Source organism: Saccostrea echinata, unplaced genomic scaffold, assembly GCF_033153115.1.
Source record: "Saccostrea echinata isolate AGI-Se365-2 ecotype Australia unplaced genomic scaffold, CSIRO_AGI_Sech_v1 ptg000054l, whole genome shotgun sequence".
Taxonomy (NCBI): domain Eukaryota; kingdom Metazoa; phylum Mollusca; class Bivalvia; order Ostreida; family Ostreidae; genus Saccostrea; species Saccostrea echinata.
Window position 1 is genome coordinate 7,061,367 of NW_026889803.1, and position 19,354 is coordinate 7,080,720.

The window sequence follows — 19,354 nt, forward strand, 5'->3', positions numbered from 1 at the left end:
GATCCCCAGTCAATATTCTACGGGGGTCACTTTTCGTCGTTACACCGGCTGCTTAGTGCAAGTGAACTCCAGATTTTATTGATTCGGTTATCAAAATAATATTTTATCCAATCAGAGCAATCAGAATCAATTATCAATTATTAAATAGAAATTAAATGATACACAAATCCATAAAAACCTAAACGTTTGAAGGATAAACTACGAAAACCCCAAAATGCAAACCATTTTTTTTTATTGCAACTTAGTTGTTTTTTTTTTTTTTCAAGTTAGATTCGTTTTTTTTTAATTTCTTAAAAAAAACTTTTATTTTGTGTAATTAAGTTTTTTTTAAAATTTAGTTTAAGTTTGCACTATCGGATTTCCATAATAAACACCAATAATATTCTTATGTCAAAAAGCGCTTAAAGAAATTTTAAATTCAAGAAACAAATGTCGTTTCGATATCAACAAGATGCCTTTATTACAATGAACTGTTTATTGAGTGAACACTTATCAGGTGACGCAACACAGATTCTTATTCGTTTCACAGTCTAAACTTTGGCATATGAATGAGATTGTGAAAAAAACAAATTAGCCATTTCGATAAAAAAATTTATCTTTTAGGGATACATTATCAAGGTAACCCTCTCAGATTAATCGAAATGGCACACCTGGTCGATAAGTAAATATCTTATCTAGGACGTCCCTGCTTTTAATTGTAAACGTGGATGACCTTTAATTATTGTTTACCTGATCATGAAATCTTCTCCCATCATATTTTTTTCTATCTACTGGCTGCTTTTGAAGTTTTACGTCAAAACATACATGAAACATCTAACTGTGGTGTAGATAATTTTTTTCATGTCCTTATAGTAATCCCCTCCTTTTATTTTTAACTTCACAGAACTATATACAGGAAATTCTTTTCAAGAACATCTTTCTTATTGTCAAATTAATAATCAAGCATCGCTATTTACTTTTTTTCCTTTGTCATTAGAATCTCTCATTTAGAGATTGTTAAAAATCGTAAGTAATATGTTTCATAAACAATCATTGTTCTAGGAATTGGGGTAGATCATAAAATGTATTCATTTTGTTTCAAGAGTCAAGACATGTTGATCTTTTTGAACAGCAAGGCAACTAGCTGCAATAATGTAGCGCTCTCCGATTTTTTTAATCTGATATTTTCAGGAGAGGGCTACAATTCCACTGCATCACCGTAATGGTACAAATATATTTCTTAGATACAGGCGACTGCAGGCAAAATAAATTATTTTTGCATTCAACTTACTTCCAATAAGACGGAATTTTTATTCACTATCAACATCATAGCCCTTTATACGCGAAAACCAAGTAAAATAAATCTGCGTGTTTACCAGTCGTTCTCTTCAGCAGCCATGACAGTTCTCGCGTGATGTACTGAGACTTGCGCTTGAAATTTAGAATCACTTGATAAAGTAAATGTCGATGTTGATAAATGTTTGTGTTGTATGATATCACTAAACTTCGATAAATAAAAGCATTTCATGGGATATTTTTTCATAAACAGTGATATTTATGCTTAAAATAAAGGAAATCCTAAACGATCCGCTCCCCTAGATCCCGGATTCTCATTGGTTGTCCCAAAATAAAATCGATCAAGGTCAGTAAACATGGCGGATAAATTTAAGTTGTGATGTTGACATACACGAAAAATAACCGATATACGGATTGTTCTGTATATTTTTGGATCTATTCATGTCTTGCATAACTACATTTTATATATACATTTCAATAAAATACCCACTTACTGATAATTTGAGCCGAAATCTGTGCGGTAGTGAATCACTCCCGCACTTGCACCATTACGGAGATCCTAAGGAGTTGTAGCCCTCTCCAAAAAAAAAAAAAAAAAAAAAAAAAAAAAAAAAAAAAAAAAAAAAAAAAAAATTCGGAGAGGGCTACATTATTGCAGCTACAAGGCAACTTGTTTTGTCAAAAGCTAGTGACACTTTAGTCGCTGAAGTGGAAGCTCATTCACGAGAGAGAGAGAGAGAGACCAAAGACATCATGACGTAAACAATAACATTCTACCTTACTTAACATTATCTAAGCATCTTCCGAAAATAGGTACATACTACATAATACATCGTCTTTGTTTTTATGTTTTTATAAATGGCTCTCTCCCGCCCTGACCTCTATCCCTCTTTCTTTTTTGATTGAAGTGTTATAATTATAAATAGATGTATTATATATTCGAGCCTTGTACAATGTATCTGGATGCGATGAATTGCACATTGCACTTCGATCAAAGCCCTAAGTCAGTATAATCAGTTTAGAACTCAGACAATTTAGGACCGAGAAGTGATCATCAGTGTTTTCATCCAACAAAGAAACCGCGTCTTTTGGCATTTTGCTTCTGCTATAAACATGCGTTTCCTGCTTCCGATCAAACGACGTTTATCGTAGAAAAAAAAACAACAACAAAACTCCATAGTCATTTTTCGAACCCTTTTTCAAATATAACGCGACTTTGTGTAACTTTTAACTGTGTTCAAGATCGACACAATAGTAAAATACACCAGTCTTATGAATTTATTTATTACGTGCAAAAGTTATATATATATATATATATATATATATATATATATATATATATATATATATATATATATATATATATATATATATATATATATATATATATATATATATATATATATATATATATATATATATATATATATATATAAACTATTCATAGAATCATACACATCTCATTTAAACAAATTGGAAATATCAAGAAACAATCATTATAGATTATACGTGCATTATTAATAAAATAAAATTGATTGGTTTTTTTAAGTTTTCAGCTAAAAAAAAAGTCTAATTTTAAGATTCTAGTGCACATGAAACAGCAATAAATACTTTTTTCATGCAATGAAATAAGGACAAAAATGATGTTACAAACCAAATCTTCGTCCATGTCCCGTAAAATCAAATTGTACTGATAATCACTCTAAATTTCAGACAATAATCATATCTGAGTTAATTCTGCATGCAGGAGTTTGAAAGCATAGTAACTAATTTTTTAAAAAAGAATTTCATTGTCATTGCCAAGATACATATTCATTTTTTTTCTAAAGATAAGTAATTAGAACGTTTAACCTAAAAGTCCTAAGGTCAGGCATAATTACGTAGTCTTAGTTTCATTGTTTTCGTCGTTCTAATTACCGGTCACTAAAGACCAGATAAGCAATCTTACCAGAAAAGTATAAATAGAGGAAACCAAATTACGAAGTGAAACATTATTCAAAACAACTAACATCATGCTTCTGCAAGTGGTATTCCTCATCGGTTTGGTGGTCTCGCCTATTCTTGGCCTCATTGGGAAATGTTCACAACCAGTGTCTGACTCAACCACCATCTACGACTTTTCTATGCCAAACATATTCAAGACTGGAACCATCAATTTCGCAGACCTCCGAGGTAAGGTGGTTCTTGTTGTTAATGTGGCTACATACTGTGACCACACACCTCAGTTCCTGGGACTGAATGCTCTCCAGAAAGAATTTGGAACTGACCTTCAGATTATTGGAGTCCCTACTGACCAGTTTCATTATGTAAGTTTATCTCTTATTTTTCAGTACCTGTAATTTGACATGTTAATATATACATTTATTTATAGATAAAGAGTAAAAAATATATATATATAGATGTGCAAAAATCTTATGTACACATTGTATTTTTTCACGAGTCATATATCAGTAAACGGCTTTATATTCGTCCTCTGAATTCCTTGAAATAAAGCTGTTTTCCAGATTGTAAGGAATATGGCTCTTTTTAAATACTGCATCTGTTCAATAATGCTATTCAAATCAAATAACGTGAGTAAATATTTATTTTAAAATAGTAAATTAGCATTTTACGGTTACCACTTCACTAAACAATTGCTATTTCCTAGTCCATGGTCTTTTCAATCAAATCATTAAAAATCAAATAACTTATATTGTTACTTTTAAAATATTAATACATTGAAGAATAGTAACCGGCGTTTCAAACCTTTTCATTTGATTGTATTTATTTCAACTATTTACAGGGATGTAAATGTCCTACATTGTAAATGACAATCTGTTTGTTGGACTGTGTTTTTGAAAGTCATTGCTTGATTTACAGGAAGAGCCCGGAGCAAATGGAACGGAAATCATGAATGGACTGAAATATGTCAGGCCCGGAAATGGGTTTGTCCCAGCTTTCCCTCTCACCACTAAAACGGAAGTCAACGGCATCCATGAGCATAAGATGTTTACTTACCTGAAAGTAAGGAGTATTATCATAATGTAAATGTACCTAGATTCTAAAAGTCGGAAACTTATTTATTTACTTCACTGAAACATTTTTGGTCTGTCAAGTATACTGGTGTCCATTTTATCATGGTATTCTGGGATTTGGATCTTATATTTTACATTGCAGCAGCGTTGTAAGACACAAGAAAACTACCCCCGGGACCTTTATTTGGACTTCCCTCACTGAAAAACTGCTGAACTTTCCTCAATGCAATTTTAATTTAAAAACAACTATTCATTTTCCTTCATTTAGGTGTAGGTTCCTGTATTACCGAATCACTTGACTAAAGAGAAAACCTGTATAAGAAATGTTTGGAGCTCTGAATAATTAAATCTGCCCAGAAAATAAATTCCTGTCTTGCAAACACGGAATATCTTCTCTAGCAAAGGGTTTTCAGTTCATTGCATTTTCCGTTTTGGAACCAGAATATAGGAAGGAGGGGGAGTCAGAGCCCCTCCCCAGGATTTTAGAGTTATTAAGTTTTTATGGTAAAGTAACCAAAAAATGACCCCCGTAAAAAATAAATAAATTAAGCCCCTTGTAACTTGGTAAGATAATATGTAGGAAAGCGGATTGTCCATGAGGAGAGACCTCCTTTCGCCATTTTGGTCATAAAGTACATTTTTGGGAAGGTATTATTTTTTTTTTATTTAAAAAAAACTCTGAATTAGATTCTATTTTTATAAGTATATACTCCTCCCCTTAAAAAAAATCCTGGATCTCCCCTGGATTGTATTTACTCAATTAATGAGCCAATGAAAAAATCCACTTATAAACATGTAAAGACGTCAGCCGAATGATTCCATTTCAGAATGCTCTCATTTTCTTTTCGTCTTTCTCTTTTCTTTTTGAAGGAAGACACGAAATCATTGGATTATTTAAAACTTTCGTGGATATTAAGATAAATGTGCTTATCATTCTGTAAAGTCTTTAACCCTGCCATTTGTGTTGACGTAGTATAAGTGATTGTTTTTAGAGTATTTGTTTAAATGCATATAAATTTGTACAAAATCTATCAATTGATATTGAAAAGATAAATTGAAAATTAAATTCAACATTCAATAATTAATAATTTAATGTTTAATAAAGGGTGTCATATTTAGCTTTGTACTTTGTGTATTCAATACATAGATACATGTAACTTATGAAATGATTCCTTGACAGTCGTTGTTTCTTGTAAAATTATCAATGTTTTGAACGGTAGTCCAACTTTGTTGTGTTCTGGTCGAGCTTCGTTTTAGTCCGGCATATCTAATAGCGGTAGAGATTGTAAAATTAATTCCCGATTTTTAAGAGTAATTTTCGTCGGTACACTAAAAATAACTGATTTGAAAATTTCAGCTAGGTACATTGTTTATTTCAATCAAAATATTGTACATTTCTCTCATTTGCTGGTATTAATTAAAGCACAAAAATTGAGTCCATAAATAATATACAATAGTATAGCTAAAATAGATAATAAATCAGTATTTTGTTTCTTCAGAAATACTGTGAACCAACAGATGAGCTATTTTATCCCGGTCTGACCTACCAAGGAAATAAAGTCCATGATATCCGCTGGAACTTTGAGAAAATTCTCATTGACAGGACAGGTAAACCTGTCAAGAGGTATAACGTCTATGTACTTCCGGCCAATCTCCGTGATGACATACGGGCTCAGATTCAGGGTGCAGAACAACACCAACACAAACTTCCGGTCCTCGGATCATTCATTGGTTGAGGATTTGAAAAAAAAAAAGAATTTAACGTTCTAGTGTATTCATTTTGATGAAAATCATTAAATGTCTTTAAAAGAAGAATTGTTTTCTTTTTTATATGTAATGGATTTTAAGGAGGTGTAAAAAATATTCTCGTTTACCTTAAGGATATCCGATCCTTAGCCAGGAAGGATAACTTTTAAAATTGTTATTTAATTAAAAAGTCTTCAAATGAACCTTGAAATTGAACATTTCTCATGCAACAATTTCCATTTTACAGTGTATGCATCTTAGTATGATTCAAGTTTCTTTTAAGTCTAAAAAAGGGTATTGTAAAAAGTTGACATTTGTACCCTGTAAAAGTAAAAAAAAATTGTTTCTACACGCTTTTCCTGAATATACATGTACATGTATATTGGAGATTTGGTAATTTTCCCTTGCATATAACTATAATGATTAACTTCGAAGAAATACTTTGGGTAAATATTCATTACATTGTGATTTCAGAGATATTTTTGTGAGCATTTTCAATTACTTAACTTCTGATTTTGTGAACCTGAGGATCGGACAACCTTAAGTACTCCCTGGTGTATTTCTTTATTTGGTTTGATTTCAACTTTTCCTTATTTATGTACAATGTAGTAATATCCCGATATCATCTGCATATGGTGTTTACATCTCCGGATTTATTCGATACTGAAGAGCTTGTTCCGAGTACGATCATTTTTTGAACCGAGAGAGGCTACTGACAGAAAAGTTGATGTTACAGGGATTTTAACAACCTCTTTTATAGTCAGCATTTCGTAAAATTAATTCTATGGTCGTTGTAATGACCTTGTAAGCAAACCTATCACTGGCTCTGTGGAATTTCCAGGGGTCCGTGTGGTATGCCCTGTTCACAGATTTGTATAATTGTTTATAGATTTTTTTCGAGATCGATCACTGTTCACAGCTAGATTTGTTTAATTGTTTATAGATTTTTTTTTTAGATCGATCACTGTTCACAGATTTGTATAATTGTTTACAGACTTTTTTGATATCGATCACTTTTCGCTTTCATCACCTTTCTCATCGGAATGCTAGGATGTAAGAATCGGTAGAGGGTCTCCTAAATGCAATAATTCTGTTATTATGTGGCTACATTTTTTCATATACTAGTACTTGTGAGACATTGACGTCCGATGACACAAAAAACGCACTTCTGAAATTTTCAGTATTCAAAATGAGAAGTTTAAGGACTAATGACCCTCTGCTCTTGATTTCACATTTGTTTTAAACTTCCCACCATTGATTTTCATCAAGAGCTAAAGCATTAGATTCAGATGAAAAATAGTATTAGGCATGAGGTGCTGCTTATTTTTTCAGATATGATTTTTGTGGCAGACCATGATATGAAGAAATTTTAACACAGGGAATACGAAGAGTAAACAAAACATCTTATGAATATTGACATATTTAATCCATTCAGTAAAGAAATACTCTGCATACAGATATGTACACGGATGTGTTTACGGATACGATTTTAAGACATGTCCTCATTAAATTAAGATATTCCTGTTAAGGCATAAAGGCAAAGAAATATGATTCAGAATATTTGTTATGACAACAATGTCAAATCCAGCACAGGTAGATAAATGGAATTGCATTTGATGACCACGTGCCCACTAGCTGTAAAGTTAGAAGACGTTATTTATGTATATCTGAGGTGTCTATGATGGCCACAACCTTAATCCTTATATCTATACTTTCCTTTCTCGTTTTCTTGTTTGTATTTTGGCGTAAGAAAAGGAATCTTCCCCCTGGACCACGTCCCATTCCATTCTTGGGAAATTTAATCCTGTTTCAAAAGGATCCGCGTGGATATAAAGCTTATACAAAACTTGCAGAAGAATATGGGAACATTTACAAACTTCACTGCGGATCTACCCTAATAGTAATTCTAAACGGATATGACGCAATCAATGAAGCGTTTGTGAAACAGGCAGACGTCTTTACAGACAGACCTCAATTGTTCTTGCCATTGATTGGTGTTTCCAAAGGAACAGGTACTGGCAAATTCTCAGGAAATATATAAAAAAAAATCTTTAAACTTCTAACTTATGGTACCCTTTTCAGTCTCACTGCCCTATTATATATCTTGATCAATATTTACTGTAAAATGTACTTTCTTCAAGTTCCGTCTTCTATTGCTTCTTTCTAGTTGTTCTTCTGTTTAATTTTTTAACTCTTAAATAAAATTCACCTGATTTAGTCTGTTTCACTGACACATTTTTGACAGTCATGTGTGAGTTAAATGGCTGCCAACTCCCCACACGTCAGTTTGTCATTAGATGCAACGTTTTTCAGGGTTAACATACAACAGTGATCGACCATGGAAAATTCTCAGAAGGTTCGCATTGCAAGCTTTACGAGATTTCGGAGTTGGCAAAAAATCATTAGAAGAGAGAGTAAAAGAAGAGGTAAACGTTGTCATGGAAACACTGACAGCAAGCAAAGGAGAACCAATCAGAGTAAAGCCACTCTTTCTGTCGGCTGCAACTAACATCATTTGCAGTGTTATGTTTGGTGCAAGGTACGGTAGAATTTCTGCATTACTGTGTTGACTAATATTGTGTCTGATTGTAATTTCTTTCCTACAAAAATCATGCAATTGTAGGTTTCAGTATACCGATGAACGATTTAATGAATTAACAGATGTTCTCGAATCCATTTTTCGTCTCAACGCACCATTTGCAAAGGAAAATTTCTTTCCCTTTACGAGGAACTTTCCTGGCGGAAAAGAGGTACTAGTATATATCCATGTTTTAGCTCACCTGAGCCGAAGGCTCAAGTGAGCTTTTCTGATCACATTTTGTCCGTCGTCCGTCTTTCTGTCCGTCTGTCTGTCTGTCCGTCCGTCTGTAAACTTTTCACATTTTTGACTTCTTCTCAAGAACCACTGGGCCAATTTTGACCAAACTTTGTACAAAGCATCCTTGGGTGAAGGGAAATTTAAATTTTTAAAATGAAGGGCCAAGTCCCCTCACAAGGGGAGATAATCAAGAGAAGACAAAAATAGGGTGGGGTCATTAAAAAATCTTCTTCTCAAGAACCACTGGGCCAGAAAAGCTGAAACTTATGTGGAAACATTCTGGGGTAGTGTAGATTCTAAATTCTTCAAATCATGACCCCCGGGCAAGGGTGGGGCCACAATAGGGAATCCAAGTTTTACATTGAAATATATAGAAAAAAATCTTTAAAAATCTTCTTCTCAAGAACCACTGGGCCAGAAAAGCTGAAACTTATGTGGAAGCATCCTAGGGTAGTGTAGATTCTAAATTGTAAAAATCATGACCCCCGGGGGAAGGGCGGGGCCACAATAGGGAATCCAATTTTTACATTGAAATATATAGAAAAAAATCTTTAAAAATCTTCTTCTCAAGAACCATTGGGCCAGAAAAGCTGAAACTTATGTTGAAGCATCCTGGGGTAGTGTAGATTTTAAATTGTTAAAATCATGACCCCCGGGGAAAGGGCGGGGCCACAATAGGGAATCTAAGTTTTACATTGAAATACATAGAAAAAATCTTTAAAAATCTTCTTCTCAAGAACCACTTGGCCAGACAAACTGAAACTGATGTGGAAGCATGCTGGGGTAGTGTAAATTCTAAAGAATTCAAATCTTGACCCCTGGGTGTAGGGCGGGGCCACAATAGGGAATCCAAGTTTTACATTGAAATATATAGGAAAAATCTTTAAAAATTTTCTCCTCAAGAACCTCTTGGCCAGTAAAGCTGAAACTTATATGGAAACATCCTAGGGTAGTGTAGATTTTAAATTGTTAAAATCATGATCCCCGTGGGTAGGGCGGGGCCACAATAGGTATTACAAAAAGATCATCTGGTGAAGAACAGCAGGGCCAAAGTTATTCAGGTGAGCGTTGTGGCCCATGGGCCTCTTGTTTTAATTGGTATTTGAAATGAATTGTAAATCATATGTAGCACTGATTATACAGAAAATTTTCAATTCCTTTTTTATTTCTCCCCTAGCTTATAAGAAAAAGAAGTGCTGCTATAGAAAAGGTCAAGCGATATCTAGCAGTGACTATAAAAGAACACGAGGAGACATTTGATCCTGAGGCAATACGAGACTTTATTGACCTGTACATAAAGGCTTCTCGAGACGATTCAGAGCCCGAAATATTTACTGGTTTGGTTCTTCGATGGTATTTACAGATACATTAAATTATTAAGTGTGAATACACTCTGTAATAACATGTAGTATGTTATTTTTGTAGAAGCTAATGTTTATAAAATTATTGTGGACCTTTTCCTCGCGGGAGGGGAGACAACCGGGACAAGTTTAGACTGGTGCCTGCTGTACATGATTACATTCCCTGACATACAGACAAAGTGCCAGGAAGAGATCGATTGTGTACGTGAATAACAAATAGAACATCACTTCACAGGGAATCATATGACAATATAGTAAATCAATATATTGATATCTCATTTATGTGATTTATAGAAACGACGTCTATATATATTTATGTATACCTGGTAAAACATAACTTATTTTTTAAAAACTCTTAATGATTTATATTTTGAAAGGTTGTCGGTAAAAACAGACCTGTTGGTCTCGAGGACAGAGGGAAAATGCCTTACCTTGAGGCCACCCTACTGGAAATTCAGCGAATAGCAAATACTTGTGTGTAACAATTTCACACGTTTAATCGAAATATTAAGTTCTTGATATTAATTTATATACTTTCAAACCCAAATATTAATGTAATTTTTCATCTTTCAGTAACTTTTTCTCTCCCACACGTTGCCAAATGTGATACCAAGTTGCTTGGTTTTGACATTCCGAAAGACACCATTATCATAGCAAACCTGTATTCAGCCCACATTGACGAGAAATATTGGGATGAGCCTAAGAATTTCAAACCCGACCGATTTTTAAACGAGGACGGATCACTAAGACGCAGGGATGCTTTCGTTCCATTTTCCACAGGTATCTATTCTAATTAAAACATGTTTCACCTTCATTAACTTTTCCATACATGTATACATGTGTACTTTGCATTATGTTTCGGAATACATTTTTTATGAAATTATAAACTTAATGAATTTTTATATGAAAGACTTATCTCGAACAGGTCCCCGTTTTTGCATTGGAGAGCCACTTGCAAGGATGGAATTATTCTTGTTTTTCACAAACTTGCTACAAAGATTCAGATTTGTGATGGATAATACGGACAACTCTCCGTCACTTGAGGGGATTCAGGCCCTTACCTTAACATCACTTCCTTACCACTTGGTGGCGCTTCCACGATAAAACTATTTTTTTGAAAAAATACCTTTGTTTTGCTAAATGTAAACTACTGGATTATACATGTTTCAACCTCGGAGAAAGGGTATCGACTGAGCACAAAATGCAAGTTTAATATGAGTTTCTCTGAGGTTGATATACATTTATCTAGAGTGTATCCCTAATTAAAAACTACTTTGTTATACATGTATTATTTAAATCATGATACATGTATGTATTATTTGCTATTTTTAAGACGATATGTAGTACCCCCTCCCCCCACATTTATGTTTTTCGATGTCTCTGTGTTTGATCTGTACGAAACTCCAATGGAAACCTCCTGTGGTTCATACTTGTATCTAATAAAAAGGGCTCTTCAGTGTATCAATTTATATTTTAATGTCTCAAAGCGAAAAGTGTAAAAAATATTTGTTTTACTAGTGTTTTTCAGTAGTGATCTCTATTTTGATTATTTTTTTTTTTAATTTTTACCTCTTCTCCAAACCACTGGACCATACCAAAACAGGCTTAAACGCAAAACTGCTATTGAGTGTATTGTCTGAGAATCAATCCGAAAGGAAGCCTGATAGAGTCCTTACAAATATTGTCTTGTACTTAATAATTACAGTGTCACTGACATTCAAAACAGTCTCCCACGTGGCACCGTGGTTAAAGAGTCGTAGAGAAGGGAGTGTTCCTTGTAAACGTCACCGGTTCGAATTTACTGCGGGTGCGGAGACGATTCTTTGGATGAGACCGGATGAAACGAGGTCAGGTGTTGGAATAATAAGTGAACGAGTTTGCAGGCTTTCATCTGCAATTGATGGCGTCCCAATATGACTGAAAAATTCTTGAAGACAAGCAAGAAAACAAACATAAAACCAAACTCTGAAAATATTGAACGCACATTTTATAATGTATGACGTTTCATTTTATTTATTCAAAAGGAGAGTATTTTGAAACCAATTTTAAAAATATTGTCAATGAAATTTTCCAGTTTGAAAGAGACGCCATCTCCCTAAGGTTTGGATGACCTCGATCTTTGTTCTTGAATCATTCTTTAAAACAAGTCCGTCTTCCATGCAAGCAGCTTATTTAAAAAAGAAAAAGATAAATGATCCACAAAACCAGAGTAATTTATTTGTAAATAATAATAAAAGACGGAGAGTCTCGTATCTAGATGCTGGTGCTTTTACGATTTGTTTTCGGAACAACGTAATCCCAAGTACATTTTATTTTACTGCATGCAGTGAATATCCGGTAATCAATTAAACAGAAAGGTATATACGTGGACGTTATATCGGTAAGTGTGTCATTTATTTTTTTTTATGTTGACACTGATGCAAAGGTAAACTTACATGCTTAAGGCATAACAAAATTATCCTTGAAGATGGAATGGATTCTAATAATGTTTCAGATTTCAAGTGTTTTAAGCTCTTTATGACCAAAATGTTTTCACACCGATTTGGTAAAAATACACTTACCATCAGTATTGAGGGCAATTAAGTTACTGCGTATATTCAAAAAGTAAAAGGTTATATGTAAGTTAATTATCATTTCCAGATGATTGAGCCTATCAAAGTTCAAAGTTACATCAAAATTGGGACATCTCACACTGACTTTAGTTTTAATTATCTTGTTGACGACGCATGGTAGAAAAACAGCTGTTTATTCTGATAGCAAAATTAAACACGTGTGAATTATGCCTGATGTGTCGTCTAATGTCGCGGTGTTCAAGCTGAAAATCGATTACACTTGGTTTGTTTTCATGCAGTGTGTCTGTGCTAGATTCATAATAATAAATAATCCCATAACATTCTTCAAAAGTCTTTTGAACTAATTTTTCTACGCAATTTATATCAAATCAATTTTGTACTTTAATATATCAGCGATTTTTTTTTATTACAAAGAGTTTCCTTTCTTGATATTAATGCAAATATATATATATATATATATTAAATTTAGAATTGTGTGGATTTAGTGTTATCATCAGCTGTTTTTGTTTGATAATCTACAGTCACTATTTTCTCAGTGATATCTTAAACCGTCGGTCCTTATCTTCCGTACTATCGAAGGATTTGGAGATAGGTAGCGTTCATCCTGCGAGTCAACTTGCCAGCAAGCGAGGAAATCTACTTAGTATTAAGGTGTCATAATAAATCCTTAATATGGTTAATTTGCACAAAGGCCACAAACGAAAGGAGGGAACGGATGTTGGGAAAATTATTCACCAGATGAAGGTGAGAATCTTATTCTTTGCCTGTTTCAAGTATGCATGTTTTTGGATCCTAGTAAATTTCAGGGAATTCCTATGGCTTGATATATACAAGGATTGTTTTCCGTCAAAAAACGTCTGAAGTATGCATGTTTTTTTGGGGGATCCTAGTAAATTTCAGAGAAGTGCTATGGCATGAAATATACAAGGATTGTTTTTCGTCAAAAACGTCTGATGACCTAATTTTACCTTGTCAAGAAGTTCTGTTAGCCCCCCCCCCCCCAAAGAAAAAAACAACTGAAATTGCTCTTGCTTCCTATTAGCCTGATATATATATATATATATATATATATATATATATATATATATATATATATATATATATATATATATATATGTTTGATTTAATTTAGGCTTATAACACTGTATAAATGTATAAATATTGGGAAATAAAAAAAAATTAATAGGCTTTAGCCTGCTTACTTTAACAAATATATAAATCAAGGCAGCTTCCGGAAGTCATTGAAAATATTTTCATGCGTGTTTAGTCCAGATCTGTTTTAGCTACAAGTAAATGTTGATTAGATGCAGCAGCAAAAGCAATACACGTAGTATGCTTCTTTAGAGACTAGTATTGCATGCACATTTTCTGGATAAGTGAACTTGTTCAAGTTTTTGGAGCTGGCCCTTTCCCGGTAACTTTAAGACGTACCCTGACCAGACCTGCATGGGTGACACATCTATCCTTTTCAAGAAACTGTAAGTCCTACAGTACCTGGACCAAACAAGCACAGATGATACATTTATCTATAGATCCACAAGGATGCATTCAACGAGCTTGGAATGCTTCATCTGACCTTCAGTTTTCGGAGAACTGAAATGTTTTGGAGAGGGTCCATTCCCAAGAACCTGTTTACCAGTAAGATTAGACTTGGATGGATGTGCATATAGCCTCAATAGATTGCTGCATTTATATAAGTAACATTCGATCGTCCGTATGAACTCTGTAATCTTTGATTAGCATTTTAAAAATTATGAAGAGCAATTACATTAGACATTAGTACATGTATAATCAAATCAGGTGGAAAAATAACTCGTGATGTTTATAATCGTACTCTAAAAGTACGAATTCAAGAAGCTGCAAATGATTTATATTAATTATGAAAAAAGCTTGTACAAGCTTTATTAATGCTAGTACACATAATTATCACAAAATTTCTCTATCAAACTAGCCCTATTTTTTTATACTCCCCGAATCTTCACTTCTGTATCTACAATGAAATTCAATGCAAGAACATAATTATATACAAAATCCTTCCAAAATAAATATTAATTCACTATAATTTTACCATGCATGAGTTGATTTGAATCTAAAAACAGCAAGGTATATAAACTATGGTTAGAAACCCTTTCCCCAGATTTGGGGTATATCGTATGATCTCAATAGATCAGCATAAATATGTGTAAATTCAAATATTTAGGAAATATGCGAAATTATATACACGTACCCCCGAAAATTTAAATACATATATTATATTTGGTAGATTCTGGAAAATAAATGTCTATTTCTAGATCTTGTAGTAGTTAACAACGTTTGTGATAATCAATATAATTGTAAATATCAAACCTAACCATTCGCCGCTCAAGAGATTTAGGGTGTGACTGACAGACAAACGCCAGATAAAATGAACCCCAAATGTCGCTTTGCTGTGCATGCAGGCAATATTGAAAAAAAGGTCTCCGGTCTTTCTTGGCATATTTTATAACCCTAGTACTATTCTAAGTGTTTCTTTGAACAACAATGCAAAATGTCTACAATGAGTCGAGAATATTTTTTTGCACTCGATATTGTTTTAATATTATTTGCTTTTATCAATACTGTCTTTGCATTCTTTTTTTATGTAGCACACTTCGGTTATAAGAAGCATAATGATGTCCTCATTAACTGCAGTCGTCACCCTTGTCTTAGCCTTTGCTATCTTTAACTATATGGAAACCGGTGTTCCCGAAGGAGTTCCAGAAGTCTGGAACGCTCGGATCTTAGACACATCTCTTCGGACAATGGGGAAAGTTGTAAGTAATACGTTTTTTCTTGATTTTTTAGTGAAAAAAATGTCAAAATGGATCTTTTGAATATTCAGTCGGAAATGATGTAAAGTGGTTTTTTTTAGAAAGTAATTAATCCGTCTATTCCAGTTTTATGCGTCAAAAATAGAAGGATTGTTTTCCTTATTTGATCTCGACGAGAGTTTCATTTACCAGTAAACACTCTGTTAAGGCATAGCTTATCTGGGGAAAGATCACGTCTGCGTGTTACGGATAGAGAGGGTGGTAAATCCCCCCCCCCCCCCACATCCATGAAATTAATTGATAAGATTACACGTGTTTACTTTACAGCTGCAAGGATTAAACTATAAACTCTACGCATGAACTTTAGTAGATGGTCGAAAACATGGGGAAAACAACTATAAGACTATCGAAATTCAAATATGTTTCTTCTAAAACAGATATTAACCTTGAACAATTTTGGAGTTCATGGTGGAGTCACTTGGTGGACTAGAAAGATGGTGGAGATCATGCTGACTACTCTTATAACCGGAAGTCCTCGTGGCCTTGGTGATGACCCGGAACTAAAGGTAGATAAATTTATATTGCCAACAATGATTTTTTACGACAGTTTGAACTTCTGCCAGCGGTAAGTGACGAGAATTTTTTTTAAATAACTTGAAACAGAGTTTCAGTGTAGTGTAGTAACATTATTATTTTTTATACAGATATATGATACAAAGATGGCTGATGTAGACGTTAGAGTTTATGAACCAACAAATGGAAAGAAATCTGATCGTCCAGCACTGGTGTACTACCATGGGGGTGGATGGTCGTGGCTTTCTATTGGTCAGTATAAATAAAGTTCAGCTAAACGTACTCTATTGGCAAATAATAGTACTTAGTTGCATTAACGAGACATAATTGTAAAGAGTTTCTATTTACTTTATTTCTCCAGACGTTTATGACCAAGCGACTAGACAACTTGCAAAAGGAGTTGGAATGGTTGTCGTGTCCGTTGGGTATGATTTTAAAATCCAATATAAGTAAAGATTTCGTTAACCAAGAAACACACACAGAATAAAGATTAATGATTAGTGAACTTGTTCCCTTCATTGTAGGTATCGTCAGTCCCCAGAATATGCACATCCCATACCTTTCCAAGACTGCCTTGACGTCACTGAACACGTGATTAATAATGGAAAAGACCTAGGAATTGATAGTGCGCGTGTAGCAATATCTGGCGACAGTGCCGGTGGTCATTTATCGGCTGCCGTATCTCTGCGCTTAAAGAAGAAGATAAAAATCCAGATTCCTATTTATCCGTGTCTTCAGTTGTTCGATATGCAAACGCCATCATATATAGAAAACAAGGACTATATTCCGGGAATGTTAACAGACATATCCATGTTAACTTATTGGCTGAACTACGCTAACATCAGTTATGACCATATTGACACAATAATGGCTAATAAGCATACTTCACCAGCCTTGAAAAAATCTAAATACGCTGATTACGTCTCGCCTAAGTGGTACATGAAGGAACATATCAGGACTGAGTCTCTTCGTAATATGAAGAAACCGACTGATTTTGGGGACGAGGAACTTTCTAAACAAATAGAAAAAACTCTTCTCGATCCATATTTTTCTCCACTTATGGCGGATGATTTTGACTTGAAAGATCTTCCTTTTACTTATGTTCTAACAGCAGGATATGATGTGTTACGTGAAGATGGTTTGATATACTATCAAAGACTAAAAAGGGCAGGTGTTAAAGTCCATTTAGCTCATTACCAGGAAGGGTTTCATGGGATGATATTTTTCTTTAAAGGACCAATTCCTTTTAATGTTGGAATACGTGCCATGGACGATTTGATACAATTTTTGAAGAAGAATCTCTAACAAGAATTGTCTTAGGATTTTCAAATTCGATATCTTTGCAATAAATGTATCAAAATTTTGTTCATATGGAAAGAAAAAGGTGTAATAAACTGTTTTACAATTTCATAGCACAAAAGTTCTTTTGTTTTGAAATACAAGAGGCCTTGGACCTTGATGTCACCTGAGTATAACTTTCTTTACATATTCGCTACACATATATAATTTAAGCTTGTAAGATTAAAAAAAAAAATACACATTGCTCCTTATGATAATGCAAAATGTTTGTCTTAGCGAAGTGAAACATAAACTAAAGAACCTTCAAAATTAACATCGCCCTATCCATGAATAGTTTGTCTTTTGTCTTTTCAATAATTAATACATTAAATTCATGGGTCATTAATTCCAGCATATTGGTGGAAAGAGGGAATATCATTCATCATGTATAAGGTTTGCAACTGTTCTTAAGTTGAAACTGATTTATTCATTTCTTAATTTGGTTTATCCATACAATATTTCCCGGCCAAGCATCATAAGGTGATTCCAATATGCTTTCATGCATAGACAATGAGTAAGGCAAAAAGTCTCTGTTCACCATAAACTTAATTATTGAATCTCTGATAGAAGGGTTATTGCTGTATGTCCACTCCATAAAAACGGCTTTAACGAAAACTTGCTTGAAGAAATAAGTTCCACCTTCCAAAACGTACTGTTCATAGCCTTCTACGTCCATTTTTATCAAGACTCGTTTTGGTTTTTCAGGAAGTCCAAGAAGGTCATCCAATAATATAGTGTTGACTGGAGTAGAATACTCACCATTCATAACTATCTGAGCTACTTTTGCAGGGTTGTCTTTATTAACAAAGGTTCCGCCAACATTATCAAGGTCTTTTCCCAACGTGACTTGAAGGTGTTTGTTTGATATTGCATTTGCAACGATTGTTATCATGGACTCGAGCTTTCCTTTATGAACAGAACAACACAGTCTTTGAATATTGTCTCTAAGAGGCTCAACAGAAATTGTCTTCCTACCCATTTTTGCGATTTCTAATGTAAACGCTCCTATATTGGCGCCAATATCTAAAAACGTCAAGGATGGATCTTGTTGCATCATGGTTACCATAGGAACAGCGAGATGATGCTCCCACCAACCAGTTCTTATAATATCATGAGAGACATATTTGTCCTGCGTTTCTGAATAAACAAAGATGGGCGTCTGCCCCGACATTGTGTTTAGGGTTGCTTCTTGGAAGTCTTTGACCTGTAACCCTTCACACATGGAAGAAAGGCTCCAAGAACCGTTCCAGGAGTAAATGCGCACTCCACTTACAGTATTGACTTTGGGTGTCAACAATGTCGTATTTATCACTTTAGCAATATTTGATGATAATTGTTTTGATAAATTTCCTTTAACTGCTGATGAAGACCTATTACTTTTATTGACCCGAGCCGTAACAGTAGCTGTATTATTATTCTTTAAATGATTCATTTTTATCTCTAATAGTGTGTTATTTGATTTGGAAACGTTCGGTTTCTTTTTTAAATTCTCCTTTTTGGATTTTAATGGTAATATTTCCTTCACATTATTTAGTTGTTTTGTTATTGCTGTCGTTGATGTAATTAATTTTGTTGTCGTAGAGGTAGCTGTTGTTGTTGTCAATGTTTTTGTTGGTTGACTAGATTTGCTGAATTTGAAATTATCGTTGTCATATTCCTGTGATTGCATATCAAAAGGATTACCCTCCGGTATATAGTGTTTTTCTAGATTTCCTCCTGGCTTTATTTCTTCTCTTGTCCGATCTGATTCAGAAGCAATGTCTTCTGAAAATATTTTAGAGGAATGCATCTTTCTCGAATAAAAGTTCACAACAACGAAGAGCACACAAATCAGTGTAATTCCTATGAGGAAATGTTGTTTTTTCAT

The 19,354-nt window shown here is 33.9% G+C and overlaps 4 protein-coding genes across 4 annotated transcripts; 3 read left to right on the plus strand and 1 right to left on the minus strand.

Annotated features, from left to right (window-relative positions):
* Nucleotides 1-3,280: 3,280 nt before the first annotated feature.
* Nucleotides 3,281-6,025, plus strand: LOC133171504 (glutathione peroxidase-like). Its single transcript, XM_061306267.1, has 3 exons — nucleotides 3,281-3,581; nucleotides 4,135-4,278; nucleotides 5,789-6,025. Exons 1-3 carry the CDS (start codon nucleotides 3,288-3,290, stop codon nucleotides 6,023-6,025), a joined length of 675 nt encoding a protein of 224 aa, XP_061162251.1. The 5' UTR covers nucleotides 3,281-3,287.
* Nucleotides 6,026-6,454: 429 nt separating this feature from the next.
* On the plus strand, nucleotides 6,455-11,675 carry LOC133171845 (cytochrome P450 2B5-like). The gene is made up of 9 exons (XM_061306642.1): nucleotides 6,455-6,481; nucleotides 7,633-8,047; nucleotides 8,349-8,574; nucleotides 8,659-8,785; nucleotides 10,031-10,190; nucleotides 10,279-10,415; nucleotides 10,592-10,688; nucleotides 10,788-10,994; nucleotides 11,140-11,675. Exons 1-9 carry the CDS (start codon nucleotides 6,455-6,457, stop codon nucleotides 11,316-11,318), a joined length of 1,575 nt encoding a protein of 524 aa, XP_061162626.1. The 3' UTR covers nucleotides 11,319-11,675.
* Nucleotides 11,676-13,335: 1,660 nt separating this feature from the next.
* On the plus strand, nucleotides 13,336-17,569 carry LOC133205163 (arylacetamide deacetylase-like). Its single transcript, XM_061340910.1, has 6 exons — nucleotides 13,336-13,531; nucleotides 15,412-15,579; nucleotides 16,014-16,142; nucleotides 16,281-16,401; nucleotides 16,511-16,574; nucleotides 16,674-17,569. Exons 1-6 carry the CDS (start codon nucleotides 13,460-13,462, stop codon nucleotides 17,452-17,454), a joined length of 1,335 nt encoding a protein of 444 aa, XP_061196894.1. The 5' UTR covers nucleotides 13,336-13,459; the 3' UTR covers nucleotides 17,455-17,569.
* Nucleotides 17,570-17,904: 335 nt separating this feature from the next.
* LOC133205875 (uncharacterized) lies at nucleotides 17,905-19,354 on the minus strand. The gene has a single exon (XM_061341762.1). The coding sequence runs from the start codon at nucleotides 19,352-19,354 to the stop codon at nucleotides 17,915-17,917; it is 1,440 nt and encodes a 479-aa protein (XP_061197746.1). The 3' UTR covers nucleotides 17,905-17,914.

Excerpts from the sequence above, each read along its gene's own strand:
- LOC133171504 (XM_061306267.1), top strand. The coding sequence starts at position 3,288 with ATGCTTCTGCAAGTGGTATTCCTCATCGGTTTGGTGGTCTCGCCTATT. Across the intron at positions 3,582-4,134 it reads CTACTGACCAGTTTCATTAT|GAAGAGCCCGGAGCAAATGG; the intron begins GTAAGTTTATCT and ends CTTGATTTACAG. Across the intron at positions 4,279-5,788 it reads AGATGTTTACTTACCTGAAA|AAATACTGTGAACCAACAGA; the intron begins GTAAGGAGTATT and ends TTGTTTCTTCAG.
- LOC133171845 (XM_061306642.1), top strand. The coding sequence starts at position 6,455 with ATGATTAACTTCGAAGAAATACTTTGG. Across the intron at positions 6,482-7,632 it reads ACTTCGAAGAAATACTTTGG|ATAAATGGAATTGCATTTGA; the intron begins GTAAATATTCAT and ends CAGCACAGGTAG. Across the intron at positions 8,786-10,030 it reads ACTTTCCTGGCGGAAAAGAG|CTTATAAGAAAAAGAAGTGC; the intron begins GTACTAGTATAT and ends TTTCTCCCCTAG.
- LOC133205163 (XM_061340910.1), top strand. The coding sequence starts at position 13,460 with ATGGTTAATTTGCACAAAGGCCACAAACGAAAGGAGGGAACGGATGTT. Across the intron at positions 16,143-16,280 it reads GTGATGACCCGGAACTAAAG|ATATATGATACAAAGATGGC; the intron begins GTAGATAAATTT and ends TTTTTTATACAG. Across the intron at positions 16,575-16,673 it reads ATGGTTGTCGTGTCCGTTGG|GTATCGTCAGTCCCCAGAAT; the intron begins GTATGATTTTAA and ends CCTTCATTGTAG.
- LOC133205875 (XM_061341762.1), bottom strand. The coding sequence starts at position 19,354 with ATGAAAAAACAACATTTCCTCATAGGAATTACACTGATTTGTGTGCTC.